We start from the raw sequence: 22021 nt of genomic DNA on the forward strand, positions 1-22021 counted from the left end.
TTACCCTTGGGCAGTGATCCAAACTTCAATGCAAGGGATTAATTGACTGTCAATTCTCATTCTATTTTTCATGTAAATACACTTAAAATATTATTCTGCTATTATTATTGTATCTCCTTCCTCCAAATAACCTATTATTAATTCCAATTATTAATAACATGAAGTCCTCTTTATACTGTACTGGAGTTCTAAACAGCCTTTAAACTGAAGCACCATGTAATTAGTTGGTACTTAAAAGTCACTTTACACTGCCATACTGTACTTAAGATGTCCTAACAAAAACAGGTGTGCTCTATATTTCTAGTGAAATTAAACAAAAAAGAATTCATAAAGATAAGTGGATATATAATAATATTCCCAAATATTTCTAATAATATAAGACAATTTATTTTAAAACACAGAGGTTTGTTCGGTTTTTAAAAAATAATTTTGGTTAGGGATTTTTGTTGATTTTTTTAGTACGGTTTTGTGGTGGTGTTTTGCTTTGTTTTGTTTTGTTTCTCTTGAGTTTTGGTTTATTTGATTTTTCTTTCCTTTTAATTTTTTTACTAGCAGTTCAAAGCAAAGTCAAACTCAAGGCATTTCTTGCAAATCTCTGAACTGGAGGTAAGTGCTTCCAGTCCAGACCAAAAAGACATTATGGCTAAAAATATAGGATTTTTCTCCAGTTTTACCATGTGGTAAACCAGAAGATACTTGTAAAATCTTTCACATTCTTGGATCACTGCAGTCCTTTTAATGTGAAATTTCTGTTCCATTATCAACCACAAGGACTGTCACCTACTAATACCTCATCTACAAAGGAAACAGAATCTCCATTAAGAATCAAATATATAGCAGCATCAGCGTATCTGCTACAAAACATACTTTCCAGTGTAAAGGTAGGTAAATGTTGCACACTAATCTAGCAAAGGCAAGATGATCTGGTACATAAAAAATGATAAGGTTAAAAATGCCCAACTATCAGTGACTTGCTTCCTTGCCATATCAAAAATTTTCCTGCTTTTGAAATACTTCTGCATGATGTAATAATAATTATTACATTACATTACCATGATGTAATAATAATGCATGTTTCAGGATCCTATCCAAGCAGAGACCTAGTTTTGTGGCTGACAGCAATGTAACTATCATCCATTGAGGTTAACAGACAATAAATTACATTATAGGAAACATCTATGTAAGACTGGATCCAAACTCAACATAGCAGATTTAGGAACATTTCATCAAGTTGACTGACTAGTCCATAATTATTGCAAGATATCTGAAATTATACAAAACACAATATAAAATAGCAAGGAATTTATTACCTTCCAGTAGTGGTATTGTGAAGTTGGTGCTGACATTATTGATCATCCTGCAGGTTGTGATATTACTGCCACAAGGCTCGTAGTGCCAGTCACACTCATTGCGAGGGTTGTAGTAGTCACAGAATATGGCTGATGAGAAAAGAGAGAAGCTGATTAAAAACAAGGTTGCCAGAATGCAGCTCTGAGCAGGCCTTTAAAGGTACAAGCTACATTGATCTACAAGTTAAGCTGACCAAATTTCTCTTGAGGTACAAGACCTGGACTTTCTGCTACTCTGCTGAGACTTGGGATATATCAAAACATCAGTGCCCAAGATTTAAATTTTAAATATTCAAGCCACTGTGTAAAAATGCTTGAAATCATAAAGAAAAATATTTTTTAAAAATTATTTTAGTTTAAAATTAAAGGTATATTTCTGAGAGCATTTTTCTTCTGTAGCTACTAGCAAACTCCTAAATATTTTTCCATTTTACACAAAATAGTTCCATCTTGTTGTACCATACAGGCTGAAAATCCAAGAGAAAGCCTATGAGCCATTATGAATGCAACTTAAATTCAGCTTAGATGACTAGAGACAGAGGAAGGAGCTTTTATTAACTTATATTTCAAAGCTGAATGAAATTTAGAATTGTTGTTTTACTGGCTTCTTACACTTAAAAGCTCCAGTTAGTCCAAATTCTGAATCTGAATTATTTTTTTAAATCAAAAATTACATATTTCTGCTACTTAGAATCTCAACATTTTGATTTGAGTGCTTTTTGGGTAATATTAATCTAAATAATATTTTACATTAATTTATGGTGTACTGGTATGAATACTAGCATCACTAATGGACACTGTTTAATATACATAACACTGATAAGGTTCAGTGCTAAAGCATGAGAGTGCTATATACTTTTTGCTAAAATCAAATTCTGACTAATTTGAAGAACTGAGAGAGGAGAGAGATAGAGGAAGAGAGAAAGAGAGAAAGAGAGAAAGAGAGGAAGAGAGAAAGAGAGAAAGAGAGAAAGAAAGAGAGAACCAGGCTGAACAAAAGACAGTTGAAATATATAAATTTACTAGCCCTGTTTGCTCCCTGATATGCTGAGAAAAAATTTCACCAAGTAGACAGCATGATTTTGCAGTGACAGCACTGATGATTTATTTGACTGGCTTTCTGACAGCAGCTAGAAAGATAGAGTTTTGTTTATCTGTTACTCACGGCAGATATCAGGAGTTCTCCAGAAAACACAGGCCTCAGCCTTGATGCACTCTTGGGCATATGCTGCAACTGCAGAGCAGAAGCACTCACAGTCTCCACCGCTGTCACAAGAGCAGGCATCATGAACACAAGCTTCATAGAAAGGAAGTGGGTTCACCTATTGGAGGAAGAAATTATGCCCCAGTTCATTTTCAAATTAGTTTTCAAACTAATATGTTGGAGAGCTCTTAATACATGGGAATTGAGCTGGCCAGGAAGGAGATTGTGTCTAAGAGTTACCAAATCACAAACATATACAAGCTTGAAGCTGCTCAATATACTTTGGGGAATAACAGATTTAAAATAATATAGCTCCTTCAAAAGATACTATGACTGAAAAAACAAAGTAAGAGTCCTTGGCAGTGCTCACATTTTCTAATAGAGTTCCATTTTAGTGCTCCAAAAACCAAGCTGAATTGATGCCAGTGAAGTCTTATCTTCCAGCAAGCTTTGCCAACCAAATGGTGAACAATGTCACAAAGGCTGCATTCACAGCAAATATGAAATATATAATTTTGTGCCTGTCAGTTTTTGGAGTTTATCCAATGACACATTAAAAAAAAAGCCTTTTTTTTTTTGTTTGTTTGAGACCACAAGAGGAGAAAGTTACACTGGATTTTTGCTGCTGAAGTAAAGCAGCATGGAAATATATAATCAATTTATTAAATTTGTGACTTTTCCACTGTGATTTAAGAACAAACTGTTGTAAATCATTACCATACATCAGGAAAGAGATGAGAAATAAAGAGCAGTGCTCTCTGTACACTGTACTCTGGGAGCTGTGGGCTGTCACACTGTTTGCTGTTGCAATTTGGAGGCACAGTACCAGCATCTGTCTATCTAAACTGTGTGATGTCAGTGGCGTTGAAGAAGATCCTTTTGTGGATTGAATACTACAAGTAGTAGCCTCTTCAACAGCCACCTTTCATGTTTAGTATGAATTTCCATCAGGAGATGGGTCTGATGATCGTAAGGTCCTTCTATACTTGTAATACTGACTGTCTCTCAACCAGAGATGGTGCAACTGCAGCAAACACAGACCTGTTCAGGATATATTTGTGAAGCTTACTTGCAGAGTAGTAGCAGTGAAACTGTGGTGATGAATATTGTACAGCTGGGGCTGCCTCCACCACTGACACAGTCACATTGCCACAGAGACTCAGACTATGTAGACTAAGCCCACGTGAAATGTGCTGGCACCTGTAGCTGTACTGAAGACTTAATTGAAGATCACTCTATTTAACCATCTCTTCATTCATTTCTGATGGTCTTTTCGGTTCTGCATTATCAGAAATTCACTGTGCTGTCCCATCACCTACTGTCTTCTACAAACCTTGGAGTGACAAATTTTGAAGACTTCGCTCTGGATGATGCTGCATTCTTTCTCTGCCCAGGATTTCCGGTGTGGTTTCAGATCACAGGGCTTAATCTCTTGTACGACATCTGGGCACATAGGAGATTGTTTCCAGGAATTTCCAAAATTCAGAGGGTTAGACTCCTGCAGTCCACTCCTTGTTGTAAAGTCATTGTTTGCCTTGTCATCAAAGTTGCCACACAGACCACATACTTTGCCCTGGAAAATTGAGTTTTTAAATACACCATGGAAGTGAGAAACGGGTTCTGGTAAAGTAAGAGCAAAACACTGACATGAAAAGTGACAAATTACTGTCTCTGTAAATGATGACTTTCATCTCTACTGTCAAATTATTTGTACAGAAAACAAATATTTATCCATCCTCAGCAGATTATTCAGCTGCCATGGCCTCCCTCCTTGAAATCAATTATATGTGGTGTATTTCCATATCTCCATCTCCATATCCAATTTAAAACATTAAAGAGTCCCCAAGCCTCTTACAGCTAGAAGAATTATTTATTCTCCATTCTTCTCAATTTATCATAACTCACCTATTAATATAAGTCTGAATTAATTAATTTCTGCTCAAAGCTGTTTTTATTAAAAGTTTCTAACATAATGAGCACAATTTCTTCATTCATGGAAAAGAAATGATAGCAAAAATACATTTTGCTTGAAAGAAAATCTATCAGTCTGCCCTCAATGGCAAATTTTTGGTAGTGTTAATTAAGGTCCACCAGTCCCCACAAGAAACAGTATGTCACTGTTTGTACAATGCCCCAGTATTCTCCAATTCAGCATGCTGAATTTCAGGAACCAGTACCATGGCCATACACTGCATAGAGAATTTGGTTTTAACACAGGGCTGAGACTACATGTAGGTTTCCAAGCACACATGCAGTCAGTCCACATCCCCTAAATTATTCTGGATGATTGACTATCAGTACTCACAAACTCAAGAGTATTGCCTGAGATGTTTATCTCTATTAGATTTAAATCCTATGAATTCTGTGCAATACATTGTGATAGACTGTAAGAAACCTCAGAATTGCTTCTGCAAGCTGTGATGGTAATAATGCAACCTAATCATCAGTGCATAGAAGATACAGGAATTAGACACGGAGTCAGAATAAAAGAACATTTATGTTTCCTTGTCTATTCACAATATGACTTCAGAAAAAGACAGACAGGCACTAACTTTGTAATCAGGGCTCAGCTTGATGAAAACAGTAGTCTTCTTGTCCCAGATCAGCATCACACCATTGCTAGCCTCAATAACCAGGTACAGGCCGACTGTCCTGTTCCAATACTGCACATCATCACCAACATCTCGCTGAATTTCTTTGTACTCTTTGTTCTCCAATTTCAGTTCAGTTTTCTGAAAGATAAAATAGACGTACTGTAACACTACCTTCTATGATGAGACAAAATATTAGACACTTGTAACAATGCAACTCATTCTGAAATCAATAGCTCAGATTCTGGGACGACTTCCAAGATAGCAGGGAATGGTGTAGCACTTCTGATTGAGAGGGTTTTCATTACCTGAGAACTTACACCTTTACAGAATAATTTGATAGGGCCTCTAATCCTTGTTACAGCTGCTTTTAGGAGTGTGACTTTGGAGCATTAAATTTTTGGTAATATTTGATTATTGATATGTACTGACTATCACCACTCACCCCTAGGAACATTTTGATAGCCTTTGAGCAGGTGACTCCTGTAGTTCCACAAGGGACATTCTCTGTGATGATACTGAATGAGCCACTGGATTTTTTGTCGCCACAGAAGTCCTATTGAAAAAGAAAAAGAAAATAACATGAGAAAATTAGGTAGAATATTTCATTGTAGTTCAATGTCATAATAATTGCAACCATTTAAATCTTCACAATGTATAAATAGTTACTGCTCTTTCAAATGTGAGATCCTATACACACGTACTTCTACAGCTGCACAGCCATATATGCATACTTCCACACATACATATAAACAGTTAACACAGTCTCAGCCTGTGAAAAAGAGGGGGGCAATAAAACAAAGTGAGGAGTATATCTTTAAATATAAGTTTCAAGTTTCTAAGCTTAGAATTTGGATTTATTTCACAAATGATAATTAGCTCTCACTGTAACATAGTTCTGTTACATGCAATTTATGATATATCTGAAAAAAAAAGGAAGCCATATTCATACAGCTTGCCTGCACTGAAAATACACAATTTATCCTGACAGAATGTGTGAACACCTTGGGAACAATGATGGCAGGCAATAAGGAATGACAAAACTGAAGAGGAAAGTAGACTTTCAAGGCAATCAAATGCCTTTTCAGCCCTCCTGATGAGCATTACCTGAGCAGCCACATATTCACAGCTCCCATCAAAGTCATAGAATTTCCCATCAAAAGTGTTATAATGGCCACTTCCATATATCGTACAAGTCCCATAGCACACATCATCAGTACATTTCCAAAGCCCTTTCTGGCAGGTGCTAGAAGAGAGCAGAGAAGCTGAACTTTCAGATCTCACCCAGAGCATGCAGTTTTGAAAAACTGAGGAACAAACCAAGCATCTGCCTGATAAAATGTGACAATGTGGAAAATATCCAAGCCTCAATTTCAATTGTTTAGCCTGTTTTCAAGCCTATAATATGATTTTTACTCTGTCGAGCTACAATCTTTAGATCTGATAGCATTTAACTTTTAAAAATGAGTGAATTTTCCCAACAAGAGATGCCTGCTGAAAACAGAGGTAACTACTACCCCCATACTTTCAGCAGAATCTGTATTTTCTGAGTTAGCAGTAAGTTTTCCTGAAAATTAAAGATGATACTTCTAGCTTTTGCAGCTACTGTAGTACATAAGACAAGACATGATATGAATGTACTGCATAGAATATATTCTAGAAGAGTGTATTCACTTATAACTCACCAGGTGTTGCAGTCCACTTTTATCTTGTCTCCAGAAGAATACCATTCATTGTTATGAATGCATGGGCAATCTTTTGGCTCAACACAGCCCCCTCTGCCATCATCAAATAGACCTTCAGGACACACACAGCCTGAAACACACTCTGTCTGGAACTAAGGAATATAAGGAGAAATGGTTACCATATGACAAAGCACTGCATCTTAATTCCACTTCTTCATAAGCACTCTTTAAAACTGTATTTACAACCACACAGTCTAATATTGATTAGTTTTATAAGGTTCTTTTTTTCTAGGTTTCTAATGTTTTTATTTTCTTTTTTGATTGTCTAAGAACCCAAATTCTTCTTCACTTAGAAATTATTATTCGACTGAAGCCACAGTAAAAAGAAAGAGGAGAAGGAAACCGTAAGTGGAATCATCATGAAAATGGCAACAGATTAATATCATGAGGGGGGGTGAAAAGGTTGGTTGAACCAAAGAGAAATAAACTGTTAGTTACAACAGTATTTGCTGTGTAGCACCATAAAGAATAGAGAATAAAGAAAGCAAGAGAGAAAGAAAAGTTCAATACATACATGATCAGTTTGAGGAGTATGACAGCTAAGCTGTAGAGGTGTTTGCGAACTCCACTTTGAGGATGCACTGCAGTCAAAGTATGTCTTGTTAGAAGAACATTTTTCTTCACCTGAAAGGTACATTGTTGGTTTAGAACAATCAAGAAAAGGCAAAAGAAATGTGATTGAAAGGTGGTAGTTTCTGAGACAGAAATCTCAGTCTATCCTTATGAAAAAAATAGGGTCAGTGACGAGAGAATGAAGTGAAAATGAGTTACTGTTTTACATAAGGAGAAAAAAACATGCAAAACAAGTACATGGAAAATTCAAAATGAAAGTAGGTTTGGGTTGGGAGGTTGGTTATGGGTTTTATTCTAGTTTAGTTTATAGAATGTCACTTACTTCTCATTCTTATTTTCACTGAAGTGCACTGGATCTTAGCATTTCGGCAAACACTAGAAAAGTGAAGTAAGTAGAAATTTAAATTAAAAAGAGCAAGCTCAATATCCTCAATTTAAGTCTAAGGATTTGTTTATATAAATTTGAAAGAATTTACTGAAGATGTCCTGCATAATTTCTACTGAATTTGCAAGGTAAATTCTATTGAATCACACTCATTAATTTTTTCATTGGAGAAAAAGTATAGTAAGATTTTAGGCATAATGCACACAAAGGTTATGTTTTAAGGAATGTGAGCTATTCTATTAATCTTTAATACTATGTTTTTTGACAACTCAGGAATTAGATAATAATGACACAGATAACAGTGATAATTTAAATCAAAACCTCCATTTGGATACATAGTGTATTTTCATGCCTATTCAATCTATATGCTGCAAATTTGTTGACCTATATGCTTCTTCTGCTGGATGAAAGAAGGCATTTCACAGTTTGCACTGAAGACTCAGGAAGCAAACCATTGCCAGAAATCATGGCAAAATACAACAGAATTATTAATGTTGTTTTCAAAAACCTATGCTACAGTACATACGTATCAAGGATAGGGGACCTTCCTCCAGTGGAAAACACAAGCAACCTGTGTCTGCTAGAAAAGCAAACCAAACACATAGCTGGCCTTTTATCTTCCTTTCACCCTTCTGCTTAACAAGTCTCACTAACACTGCAGCTTCAAAATAACATTTATCTGTGAAGGCCAGTACTCACACCTCTGAAGCAAGGTGCACTTCTCAATTATTGGTAAACTGCACTGCAACAGGATAATCAGGATAATGCTTTGCTCAGCATGAAGATGTTGTGAAATGCATTACAACTACTCAATAAAGTACCAAAAACCCTAAGCACCTTACACCTAACAAGCAATTTTTAAAGGACTTTTTCCCAACAAAAAAGGAAGCCAAAATAGAACATACCAGCGTTCTCCATCTTTTGTGAAATATTCCCCAGGTTCCAGGTACGAACCCTTGTAATAACATGGGCACTGGGAGATGGGCACACAGTTATCCTGGTTATCCAAGTATGTATTGGATGGGCAGCCACAGCCATCCACAGCAGCAAAGTCTTGCAAGCAATACTTTTCACCATCAGCAAGGGAACGACAGGTTTGCTGGCACATTGTAAGATTGTAAAGGAAGACTTGATTTCCTGGGCAAGAAGACGCTTCGCTGCCTGGAGGGAAAAAAAATAAACTGATATAAAAGGGATGCAGGATGGACAATTTGGCCTTGACATTTCTATTCTGGTTTCCTTGGTTGTGCCACATGTAGTGATAAAAACATTCCCTTAGCTCTTATTAAAGTACAAAAATATTAGAAGTCACAAGTAACACTAACCTAACTTTACCAGTTGAAGACTTATTTTTAACTGCTACTAACAGTTTCTACTTTCATACCCCTATTTGTTTCACATACTGATAATCAGATAGAAAGCACAATATAATAAACTCCTAGTCTAAAACATACTGAACTGTTGATGAAAAGCAAGCATGATCAGAAACAAAGACAGCATTAAATAAATGCACAGTAAAAGCCCTGATGGCTGGGATTCCACTAGTAAATTGAATTGTATTAGCTAGACTGGGGAAAGAAGGTGAAAATACAAAATACTGCTTTCTACTTCTAAGTATAAAAATTTCAAATTACATCTGAAGAATATAACATGGAATAGTAAACATTATCAGCATTGTCTCTTTTAGGTCATTAGATATTTCTAAGATACTCCAAATCCCTTAACAGTGAGATCACTGACAACCAAATTCAGAGAGAACCTGCTTATTTCTCATGTTTAATTATTTCCACAGGGATTACTGTTCCACTACTTACTGCAGACACTCTTTCTCCAGTCTCCCAGAATGATCCCTTTGAAAGCACAGGCTCTTGAGTAAGAGGACAGGGCAGCACACAAACATTCTTCATTGTCTTCACAGAGGCAGGTGTCATATTTACATTTCTGAAAAAAACAAACAAACAAAGAGGGTCAATAAGTCCCCAGGAAATCAATAACCAAACGCAGCTTGTTTGCTACAAAATGTCCTGTCTGCTTCTCCTGATGTTGTCTGTATTAATTCCCATGACCAGAGAACAAGAAGGAATGGACAAAGACCAGAGAGTTAAAGTGATGCTCCATTTAATACACAATGAAAATATTTGGATGCTTATCCTAACCTAAGCCAAGCCTCTTGAACCTTTAAAGAGCAGTCAGCCTCCTTAAGAACACCTTTTTCGAAGGATATTGATACCATTTGCTCTCAGTTACTAATTAGAAATGCAGAGATCCACAAACACTTGAATAATAAAGGCAAAATATTAACCAGGTCTGTGAAGACCTTTACAACATTTGAGCTCACACTGACTACCAAGTATAAGCAATGATTTTGGAATTCCTTTTCCTCAAGTAAGCCTCACTTACTGCTCAACAGAGGTGAGCATGGGGGAAAAGAATTAATAGACAATCTGGCATGAAGATGATTTGGGATTACATTCCAACCAACATATGGTTGGAATTTTCCCCCCCACCTTATAGAAGCTAATGTTTAAGGGTAAACCTAGTTGCACATCCGCAACTCTTGAATCTTCTTTTCAGTCCAAATATCCAAGTGAATAAAAATGTACGTGAAACACAAAACATAAGAAAGCAAAATAAAAAATGTATGTTTTTATTCAGCATTTATTTATCTTATTCATAAGATCCCACCACATGAGATACTTTGAATGCTATGCTGCTTGAATCAGTTAATGCAAAAAATTCAGCATCTCTTATGGACAAGCTACTCACTGATGTCTCAAATGTTCAAACAATGATAAATTACAGTTAACCATCTGAAATAATGCAGTATTAAAAGAGTGCAAAATTACAGTACCTTATAGTATTCTGAAGGATCAATGACTAAGTGACATCTTGCAAAAGGACCCTTTGGGTTTCTCAGCAAAGAACACCAATGCTCAGCATAATTTGCTGAAAAAAAAAAGTTAAAGTCATCACATTTCCTTCTCTTCCCTGTGCCATGACTCATTATGCTGACACATAAATGCAGTGCAGCAATACAAATAAGAGAAATGTGTGTATTTTGGGGAGTGGAGAAACTACATGCAATCACCATACATGTATTTCTAATCCTTGATTCAGAGACATGCAATGATAAGATCAAAAATTGCACTGTACTTCTGCAACTTGTGCACAGGAATTGTGACAGCTTTTTCCATTTGGGGACCATAAAGCTAAGTTAAACACAAGGATGAATAATGCTAGGAGATACAAGCTGTCTTTGCAGATAATACAAATTAATGACTGTTTTACCCATTCTTCCACCTTACGATTCTTTTACAACCACCCCTTAAATTTTCACTTAAGTTTGATGAAGTGCTTGTATGTATACATATTTGTAGATATTAATTACTAATTTTACAGTCCTGTAAAAAGTCTTCAATGCCCCACTACAACTCTTACACGTCTGTCGCCATAACGCACAGCAGACACTGCTCATCCTGGCAGAAGCCAACCATTTGACTTATTAATGTGCTTACCACTTTCAATGCTGAGACTGCAGGGATCTTCTAGCTTTTCTGCCTGGTCTGTGCAGGTGGACTGAGCTTTCCATGTGTTAGCAAAGGCAGATCCTGTAGCCTCAATCAGCCCGCTGGTTGTTCTGAAGTCATCACCTTCCATTCCATTGAAGTTTCCACAAAGACCTATTTGAGAACAAGGTAAAAATTTCACATAAGCATTACTTACTCTCATACTGAAAGGTCAAAGGAAAGGGACAACTGATCACAAACATTAGAAAAAGCTGATTATTCCACATCAATTTAATGCATACTATAAATACTGAAGTTTTAGAAACCCTGTTTTAAATTTTCAACATCTTCAAGAATAGTAACCATGAAAATATCTGTGCTTCAAGAGATTACTATACTAACCCATATTTTTTATGCCTTCTGATGATATGAAAACCACAAAATACCAAACCTGATAAAAAAACCAAAAACCTGGTTTTGTGGATAGCTAAAAATTAAACTTAATACAAAAATAAGGAATATTCTAAAAAACACCTATGTACTGGCACCAGAGTGATAGGTCATTTCAGTATCAAAAAATAAAAGCACATTTCTAGTTTGCTTGAGTTGATTTTCTTTCTGTTTTCTCCCCTTGAATCAACAAGTAGTATGAATTATCCCTCATATAAAGAATACATGACTATTCAGCTGTGGAACAGCATAGTTTTGCTTCCCATTTGCATAGACACTTACCTTGAAGTTTTCCTTTAACTGATTGATCCACAGTCACAAACAGCTGCATTACTCGAAACAGCTGGATCTGCATCTGAAGCCCAAAAGAAGTTTGTACAACAAAGTAGTTGGAAGATGGCTTGAATACTGAGAAGCTGGCTGAAAAACAAAACATGAACTGCTGTAGTAAATGGACACACACAGGCTGCCAAAAGAAACACTTTTATTAGATTATCATGTATCACCAGCATGAAATCTCTGAGTCCAGGATCACATTAACTTTTTTTTTCCTTTAAAAATCACTGGCCAACTAGATATGATGCTGGTCCTCACAAACTTAGTAAGTTGATTATTTATGAAGACTGGTCTCTGGGATCAGAAATAAATGGGCATGCCCACACCATGTAGCCAGGTTTGGAAAGTGCTGAATACCTCTCTTCCACTTTTTCCTCAATAAAAATACACCCCTACATGAGAAGTCAGGTGTGTGACAGTCAACATACAAGGCTGTGCCCCTTACCTGACACATGAGGCACATTCACTGTCATGTCATTCAGGAGCACGCTGCCATCTGATCTGAAAACCACCACCTGTGTAATGGCAAATGGAATCAATGAGCTTCCAGAGACTAAGGAAAATGAACTAATACAAAGAAAATTAACAGGAAGGACATTTTACACATTTAGGTTCTGTCTAGAGCTCCAAATTTTTTAAAGGAAAAATCTATCTGAAAATTTAACAATGCAGCAGCCCTATAGGATACACATAAGGTTTTATCTTGCTATTCAGTGTTTCTTTTATATCTGCCTACAAGAACTCATAGCAATAATGAAATTAAAAACTCATACGTATCGGGCACTTTGGTTTCAGTAAGTAGAAGAAAATACTAGTTCTTCAGGATTTGTAGCAAGTTCTTATTCCATATTAAAGCATGGGCTACAGCTTCTGTGTGATGGCTAATATGATTCTGACATGGTAAGAAAGCAGTTTATTAAACTTCCTCAAAAAATGCTACTCTATACATATAGAAACATAAAATTATTGGGTTTTTATTTGATTTTCTTATGTTCTAGTAATGCTGGCAAGGACATAAAAGTCTAAAAATATGTGAGGAAAATTGTGTGTATACGTATGAAAATTATATGTAGAGATAGTCTATATATTCTCATAAACAAAAAGAATACTAAAGTGAATATTTGAGAAGGTTGGATTGTACCACCATACAAAGATGTTCTTTGGAAAAAGACTCAATTAGATCTATAAAATTATATCTGAATTAAGAAAAAATCTGTGAGGGGGAGAAGAATGGTATCCTGCTTCCAGACACCTGGAATCCTGTGAGAATAAACTTATTGCACAGAGCAGAGTAAAGAAGAGGGAGCAGTGTCAGTTATTTTGAGTCTTATATTTTCTTAAGTTAAGGTCTATTTTCAATTCTTGAGGCAGAAATCTGAACTGTTTGTCAGCCTGTCTGAGGTTCCTCATCTATTCACGATAATGACTCCAGAAGAAAAAGGTACTCACCCACATTAAGGGAAATATGCTAACTTTCAACATATCTAGCAAAATCCAAAGAACATTACTTACATTCTTTTTGTTATCCACTAACAGCACAACAGTCTTCAAGCAGGTCTGTTTGTCTGTGGAGCCACAGGGAACCAGCTCTGCCAGGAGAGCATAGCTCTCATTTGCACTACCCTACAATCACAGAAAAGCAATGTCCATTAGTCAAATGAAAAATTGCATGAGATGATTTCCACAAGAAAGACTAAATTTATCAGTTACAGCAACCTACCAGCTCAACAAGATTTTCCTCATTCTCTAGAAGAATGGACACCAGATATTTTAGGGATGAATGAAACAGCTGCCTACCTCTTTTCCCTACCTGACTTTGACACTCAGAAATAACTGTTACAGAAGTAGTCAAGAACTTCGAATCCTGAGACTTTTTGTTTTCTTATATACAAAGGACTCCACTGGATAATGACAGCATAGGCAGTCTTCTATCTTACTGAGTTAATCACCCATTGCAATAAGTCCCCAGCTTGCCCTTTGGGCTATTACAGATAAATCCTGAATTTTCTAGTACAACTTCCAGCATTTCTGCTTCCCTCACACAATGGAGGAGAACAATAACTCCCAGCTGATACACACCAACCCACAGACACTGTTTTACTCTGCTAGAGAGCAGTCCCACAGTACCTTGGCCAACACATAGTAGCAGTCTCCATGGAAGGTGTATTTCTTCCCATCGAAGGTGGAAATATGGGAACCTCCTTCCACTGAGCATGTGCCTGGACAGTTTAGATCTTTGCAGGTCCATCTGCCTGAATTGCAGGTGCTATAAACAGACAAATAATACAAAAAATGCTTGTACTTATTACAGGAGCTGAGAGCACTGAAAGTATCTGTATATCTGGCAACCAGCAAAATATCCCCAGGTGTTTTAAAAAAGTATCCTTGACCATTTCCTTGAGGTTTTCCCTCTGACATACACCATAGAATCAAGAAAACTTTTCAGAAATTTTGTTCTATTGACACGCAACATAAACATTAAATTCAGGACATCTACTGAGACCAAGGGGAAATTTGAAAAATGCAGGGCCATTTACAACCATTCAAAGAAAGGTGTACAACTAGGAACCTTACCATTCTTCACATTCTTTGGAAATGCTTTCTCCAGGTGCATACGTCTTTCCACCAAGTTTGCAGTGGCACTGGCTAACAGGGATGCAGCCTTTTTCACTGATATCATCATACACAGTTCCTATAAAACACAGCATTAACTATTCCAGCTCTTTTTCAAATAAGCAATTTCCACAGAGGAAAAACTCTAATTTGTCACACAGGCTGAGTTTATCTAAACTGTGAAGAATACTATCTCTATTTTTTTGTAATATAAGACAGATGGCACTTTTGTTCGCCTTTGAAAATCCAAGTCTCTTCATTTATATAACTATACACATATTAAAAGGTTATTACAAGCATATAAGAACAATCTCAGAATGTCACATGTTTAGATTTTTTGTCTTTTTGGCTGTGAAGACTATCACTGTAATCTTCTTTCCCAAGGTTGACAGCAAGCCTGAGAATTTCACTCACTGTCCCTCACAACCACTCTCTGGGCAAATTATGTCTATTGTCTCAGAACAATTCAACCTAAAAACAACGATTTACTATATAATATCAAAAGCCCACTTGTTGAGAATTAAAAAGCAGGTTTATTACCTGTCACTGTGTTAATATGTTTGAACTACAAAATAATTGATCAATTAATCAATTATTAACTCCTTAGAAAATTTTACGGTTACGTTCTTCTAGGGGGGAAAGTAATGAGTAGCTCTACCTGTTTCTAAGATATAACTTGACTACATGTATTATTTTAGTATGACTTCTTTAGACAGGCTTCTTGCTTTTGTCCCAAATGCAACAGCCAGAATAACACTTGCCTTCAGGGCAGAAACAGCCATCCATGTAGTGCTCCTCACAAAGGCTGCTGATGTCCAAATGTGAGCAAGTATCCACACAGGGTGAGCTGCTTTCTCTATAGACCATGGTAGCAGGACAGCTCTTGGCTGAAAGAATAAGACACCAGGAGTTATTTGAGTGTTAAGTCCATCATTCCTGAGAAACCACAGATCATACAGCCTATTCCCTGCAAGTCAGCAGTGTCTCAAGTCAGACTCCACATGGCAAAGCATGTTCATTTAATTCTGAACTGCTTTTCCTGGTTTTTATATTTACTTATTTTGGTTTCAAAGATATCAAATTATTCCCAACTCCTGCAACATCAAATCTCAGGTTTTTTTTTAATGGGAACAGAATTTGCTGAAAAATATTTCTTAACAGCAAAAGTAATAGAAGAAGAAAACAGGGAGAACATAATACTTTTAGCACTACCAGTATGAAATTTATAATACATGCCAACAGTTTTGTAAAGAAGCAATGAATTTAAATTTCATGGTGCTACATGCATGAAACATTTGAATCTTTGTAGAATTTGTGTCACTACTTACGGCAAAAGTTCTCTGTTCTCCATTCTCCCGGGCGGCCGCCTGCGTGCGAACACTGGCGGGAATACTCAGAGATGGTGCTGCAGAGGCAGAAGGAGTCTGTCTTTCCATTACAGGCACACTTGTCCTGCATGCAGGCTTGGATGTACATTTCCAAATTAAGGCGTAGCCGACAATCAGCAAATGCAGAGGAAGTCAGTAACTTCTGGCACTCATCACGCTGAGGAGGAAGAGGAATAATGTTTAAGAGATTTGCAAGCATCTGAGATTCTGGACATTCCTTATCTTGCAAAAAAACCTCTTGTCTTTTGAACAGATGGGAAAAAGTAACCATTTATCCTGGAAGGGACAGTCCTCCCAGCTCCTTGCAACTAACTTCCTGTTGCACAAGGATGTCTCCATGAGTCCATGTAAATGAAGTTAACCCAAGAAATACTTACATGCTCATTACAGCTTGGAAGAGCCTGAGTTTCATCTGGATCTTCACATTTGGCAGTGGGTTTGCTGATCTTCTGCATGTTCCCAAATGTAATCGAGTTGTAGCTTGCATCTACAAGAAAAAAATAGAAAGAAAACTTGCTGAGCCCCAAAATTGACAACAAAGAGCACCTGATTCCTAGAACTCTACTGATCAAGGCAGACAGTTACTATGGTATCAAATGTGCCTGTTAGACACAGGTACCTACTCTGAATGATGTCTAACGGTGCTCAAAAATGTAAAGGGGAAACAGGAGAAGAAAGCTAGTAAAGAACAAAAAGATTAATCTGGAATAGAATAAATTTAGACCAGGAATGCAGCACTGGAATTTCACGTTTAATGTGGGGCAATCTCAGAAACCTCTCAAGTGAAATTTGCCTCTTCTGTGATGTTTCTATGCACAGGGTTTGTCAGCCTATCTTTGGTGACAACTGTCAGTAGGGTGGGATGACGCACCTCCTTTGATGAACTCATTGTAGATTTGAATTCCATTGTAATCCCCACAGAGACCACAGGTATGGTTATTAAATTTGTTGTCCAGCTCCACCTAAATAAAGAAAAAGGAAAAACATAAAATAATTATATATTTTTTTTCTACTGAGATAGAGAAATATCCCAGGAAACACCAATTAAAAATAATTTGATCATACATACCATCAGGGCATCCTGCTGGTTCCACATCAGAACCATGCCTAATTTGGCATAAATCTTGGTGTAAATTTCACTGGTCTCAATGAAGACACCAGAGCTGTAGTAAGGTGTTTTCACACTAGAAAGAAAATCACAGACTTTGTATTAGGTAACATAAGGGCTGACATGAATGTCTGTAATAAGCCAAAAGCCCCGAGGAATAGAGGAACTAGTCTGACTCCCTCATCCTAACTGCACAGGATGCCTTGTTTTAATGAGGTATAAAGTCTTCTCTCTCTGACACTTGGGACAATAACTCATTGCAAAAACTCACTTAAAATGAAAAGCAATTTCAGAGGAAAAGCCTACCCAACACTTCAGGTTCTTTAACTTAAGAAAAATCAAAATGCCAGATGTCTTCAAATTATCAAAGACAAAACATCATCACTGTGGTATTAACAGAGGATATTCAAAAACTCACTAATAACTTACATCAATGAAAGGAGCTACAACCTAATCTACAGCATTTCTTTACTGAAATACCTCACAGATATTTCAGAGAGAATTAATGTTCCATTGCAAGGAACTGTCTCCTAAGAGATACTTCAAAATGCACAGGAAGTTACAGGCCCACAAAATTTTGAGAAGAAAGGAGCATAGCTCTTTCAGTAGTTAGTTACTTAGTTTTAAGTGGACAGGACTGAGCTCATTAACAGTGACAGAAGAGGATTTGCAGAGGGCTAAGCACAGATATTTTTGTGTGATAACAGTTCATGTCTGTTTTACAGGTAAACTGAACTGCTGAATTTCATTCAGCAATAAAAGGATTGTGGCAGGCAGTCTCATCCTATAAAATCTACAGGACTAGAGTCTGTTCAAACAGAAGTAATGTAAACTAAAGTCCAGTCAAAATAACTGGTTAATTTTCTACAGATTTATCAATGTAATTGCTATCCATCAGGATTCATGCATGTGTATGCACATCTCTTAACTAGTCTCTTGACTGGGAGAGCTTTATCTCCTGGATTTCTGTCACTGGGGTTTTTACAGCTATTTACCTCAGGCATTTTTTAACATGCCCAAATGACTTACACATCTAGGTGTGCAAACTCAGAGATCATTATTTCTGATTTTGACTGCATTGTTCATCAGTAAACAATGAAGAGATTATAATCTCTCTCTGGAGAGATTATGTTTCTTGAGGGGGAGCATAAAATGTTGGACAGCTTTTCAGCTTTTAGCTATGGAATATTTTTTCATAACATAGAATATTTATCTTTTTTCCTAATAGTAGGACATTCAGTCAATCAGTGGATCAGGTACCTGAAGGGTACACTTTTCTACTTTACAGTTTTCACCTCAGCACTGTGAAATGCTATTTTACATGACAATTGATCATTTATCATTTCAGGATCAATACGGAAAATTAGGTTCTAAAAAAAATAAGTTCTCCAAGCATAAAAAACCTTTTTGTCAGGGATCTATTGTTTTATGACAATGAAGTCTATCTAAAAGAAAAATGTTTTAAGACAAACAGTTTTAAAAGGACTTCTAACTTGCTTTTCATGGAGTTCTTTTTAAGAGTAAACAATAAAGACCTTTTTCAATTTGAGGCAAGAATGCATTTTTTGTAACTTGCTGTCATTTTGTTATGCATTCTAGTATCATCTTTGGATGATAACTTTCAATCTTTGAACATATTTTCATTGCAGTGGCTTTCAAACTTTAGAGCAAAAGCTGAATTCTGGGGAAAAACGAGTTCTCCAATGACAATTTAAAAGTTCTCTTTTTTTCAGTTATGCTAAAACATATTAATTAACTCATGAGCTGCTTCACTTATTTCAGTAGTGCACGCACTACAAGGATAAGCCAATGATAGGAAAGACTAGGTTAAGACACTACTTAGCATCAGTAATGGTGTCAGATGAGATTCTTGTGTAATCATGTTATAGGAAGAGAAAAATAACTCTGCTTATTCTGAAAAAGTACATATTGCCACAGATAAATCAGTGAAAATTTTGACCTGTGTTATATCTGTTAAACTCCCTTGAGGAATGGCCATCAGATCTTAGAGAATTATTTATGAAGATCAGAAAAAACAATCTCTCTTCTGTCAGAAAATAAGAGGAAAAGACCCCAGAGAAATGCATTTCCTTTTCAAGGATTTTCTAGACCATCTGCTAAGGTAAACTCAAGATGATGCCATTAAACAAATGAAGCCATGTCATTTTATTCCAGTGAAAAATCTGGCTCATGAGCTGCACTGTTTTCTGCACAACTGGAAGAACAATTCACTCGAACCTATTCCTGACTTGTACTTAAATAATCACTTACACCAGTGTAAAAATAACAATTAATACTTAAGCTCCTCCCCAAAGCAATTTTAATGCTGAATTTCAAAAGGCTTTTTTGTTTGTTAGTCTGTGGAAATGCTTTGCAGCAGTTTCTGTAATGGTACACAGACAGTTGTGTAAAGAATCAGTCCTGCTTTTATCTTCCCAGCACACTTCTCTGAATACCATTACAGAAAAGGAACTTACATCCGCCCATCCACCACAACCAGGTTTGGTTTGAGGTAGATTGCTATATCCTTGATTTTCATCAGAATATACTGGATCTCAGGATGGCCATTGCTGTTGAGAGCACGCTGGATGTGGACGGAGAATTCCTTGTAAGCATCCCGGCAGTCGGAAACAAAATTATACTCGCAAACGCCAGGGAATTGGTAGATGTCTCCATCAAAAGTTTTGAAGTGGTTGTTTCCCCAAGTGCTGCAGACATAGTGGCCATGGCTTCTTGTCCTTCCTGTTAAGTGATGAAAAAGAAATAGAAATGAAAAGAAGCACAAGAAATGATCTAGTGTGAAAAAAGGTAAGTGTTCCATTTTACAGTAGGAACCACTTGCAATTATGTGCACAGTGATTCCATAGATTTCAAGACTGATCAAGAATCTGCCAGATCAGCAGAAAATATGAAAATCTCTAAAGAAGAATAAGATATTAATAAATAATTCTGAGGCCAGGGTATATCCTATAATCCTCACTGAGGTGAAGGAACTTACCTGCATGGGGTGGGGAAACTTAATACTGACCACTAACTTGGCTTCTGTGCCAAGCATATGATTTTATTCTGAATCATAGTGTTATTTTTATCAATATTAAATTTTTCCAAGAACTATCTTCTTCCCTGGTGCAACATGTACTAGAAAGAAAACAGGTAGGAAACCAAGAAAGTACTACCTACTCTGCAATGCAGTTTAAAGGTTATGAAAGGGCTTGTGCACAATAGGAGATTTCAGGGAATTTTTTTTTCCTAAATGCAGTAGTGATTTCTATTATTGCAAACAGATTTTTTTCAGAAGATAGGTCAGAAAATAGCCATGGTAGGAGGGAAAAAAATAAGTCTTTGCAATAGCAAAATACAAAGATTATTTGCTCCTTTCCCTGCCATCTATACCAACAAATAATACAAATTAATACAATAGCTGATAAATCTCCAGATACTGTAGATTAGGGGCGAATCATAAAAGCTGAGCATCCTTGGAAATCTTGACATATCTCTAATCTTCACAAGATTTTCTTGCAGCATTTAACATGAGAAAGCAAAATGCTAAGAAAACCTCTAGGTTACTGTACTTTGATGGTATCAATCATATCAGATACCTCCAGCCAAGCTGGAACTCTTCCCTCCCCAGAAGAAAGGCTGCACAGAGATCCTCCCAGAGCTCACAGCTGGAAGACCAAATGCAAGGTAAAGCTTTCCTCCCATTGCTGAATTCAGGACACAGCAGACCAAGCTCAATAGCCCAAACCTGATCACTGGATATAATTCACCACCCATTCCTCTAAAAAGCAGTTTTCAGTACGAGTGCTCCATTCCATCACTTCAAATTTGATAGTAAGTTGGAGCTTTTGCAAAAGGATTGAAAATGTCCTAAATAATAAAATTCACGTTTTTCATTGTTATGACACTCATTTCTAAAGAACAATTTATGTTGTTCCAAAGTAAGAGAAGACACCATCATCCACTTCCTTCACTGCTTCAACAATGAACCTCTCCAAGTCCTACAGTTCCTTTCTGCCAAGTCGTTGCCATACCTAGTAAAGACTCAATGCATGGAAAGAAAAGCAACATTGAAAATATTTTCCAAGCACATCAAACTAGAAATCAATGCAGTAGATACAGGCACTGATATCTCCAAAGAAAGTAGCATCTACCAATTTTATCCGAGCAGTGCATCCTCAGTATTTCAAAGCTTAAGCAATTTAAGGCATCCTAAAACTCTAGAACATTATTTAAATGAACTGCCTCATTCTAGCTCTGCAGAGATATTTAACTTTCTCCCTCTTTTCCAGGAGGCAGCGTGCTACCATTTCATCTCTAGAGCTTACCTTTTTTTATTTCATGAGCAGAGGAAAGAGCCAGCCAGAGGAGGAAGAGGCTGGCTGCTCTTAGCCCCATGGTGGCTAAGGTGGGTGAATGGGAATTCCACTGGAAACTCGGCTTTTTATAATACCCACTGAGGCAATTGATTCTATCACAGGGGAGGAGATTCAAAGGGAGGAGGCAAGAGGAGGGGTGAAAAAACAGGTGCAATATTTGCAGAAGATAAGAAGTAAACAGACAGTCTTTTTTTTTTCCTTCATAAATGAAGGAATTCAGCATACAGGAAACGATAGAATATTGATTCAGTAATCATGTAATTTTTTATTGCCCTATTTCATCTACAGGATGCTGTGCTTTTAAATCCTTCAAATGCTCACGCCAAGTTTAAACTTCAGCAACTCCCATAACAAATAATGAATTTTTTCTTCTTCAAGAAATCCCTTGAAGAAA

The 22021-nt window shown here is 36.7% G+C and overlaps 1 protein-coding gene across 1 annotated transcript in view; it reads right to left on the reverse strand.

Annotated features, from left to right (window-relative positions):
- The window catches only part of MUC2 (mucin 2, oligomeric mucus/gel-forming), a 52116-nt gene extending 30470 nt beyond the window's left edge, over positions 1-21646 (reverse strand). Inside the window, exons 1-25 of the mRNA XM_062495356.1 lie at positions 21577-21646; positions 19726-19990; positions 17210-17324; positions 17012-17102; positions 16518-16627; positions 16081-16297; positions 15514-15639; positions 14714-14831; positions 14267-14405; positions 13652-13762; positions 12585-12654; positions 12086-12223; positions 11363-11527; positions 10699-10793; positions 9658-9788; positions 8753-9004; positions 7785-7837; positions 7404-7513; positions 6830-6981; positions 6252-6390; positions 5590-5700; positions 5106-5285; positions 3887-4126; positions 2515-2671; positions 1311-1439 (exon numbers count right to left, since the gene is read on the reverse strand). Of these exons, the coding sequence (XP_062351340.1) occupies positions 1311-1439; positions 2515-2671; positions 3887-4126; positions 5106-5285; positions 5590-5700; positions 6252-6390; positions 6830-6981; positions 7404-7513; positions 7785-7837; positions 8753-9004; positions 9658-9788; positions 10699-10793; positions 11363-11527; positions 12086-12223; positions 12585-12654; positions 13652-13762; positions 14267-14405; positions 14714-14831; positions 15514-15639; positions 16081-16297; positions 16518-16627; positions 17012-17102; positions 17210-17324; positions 19726-19990; positions 21577-21646 (3484 nt within the window). The remainder of the gene's footprint in view (positions 1-1310; positions 1440-2514; positions 2672-3886; positions 4127-5105; positions 5286-5589; positions 5701-6251; positions 6391-6829; positions 6982-7403; positions 7514-7784; positions 7838-8752; positions 9005-9657; positions 9789-10698; positions 10794-11362; positions 11528-12085; positions 12224-12584; positions 12655-13651; positions 13763-14266; positions 14406-14713; positions 14832-15513; positions 15640-16080; positions 16298-16517; positions 16628-17011; positions 17103-17209; positions 17325-19725; positions 19991-21576) is intronic.
- Positions 21647-22021: the final 375 nt, after the last annotated feature.

The sequence above is a fragment of the Cinclus cinclus genome, chromosome 6, assembly GCF_963662255.1.
Source record: "Cinclus cinclus chromosome 6, bCinCin1.1, whole genome shotgun sequence".
In the NCBI taxonomy this organism is placed as follows: Eukaryota; Metazoa; Chordata; class Aves; order Passeriformes; family Cinclidae; genus Cinclus; species Cinclus cinclus.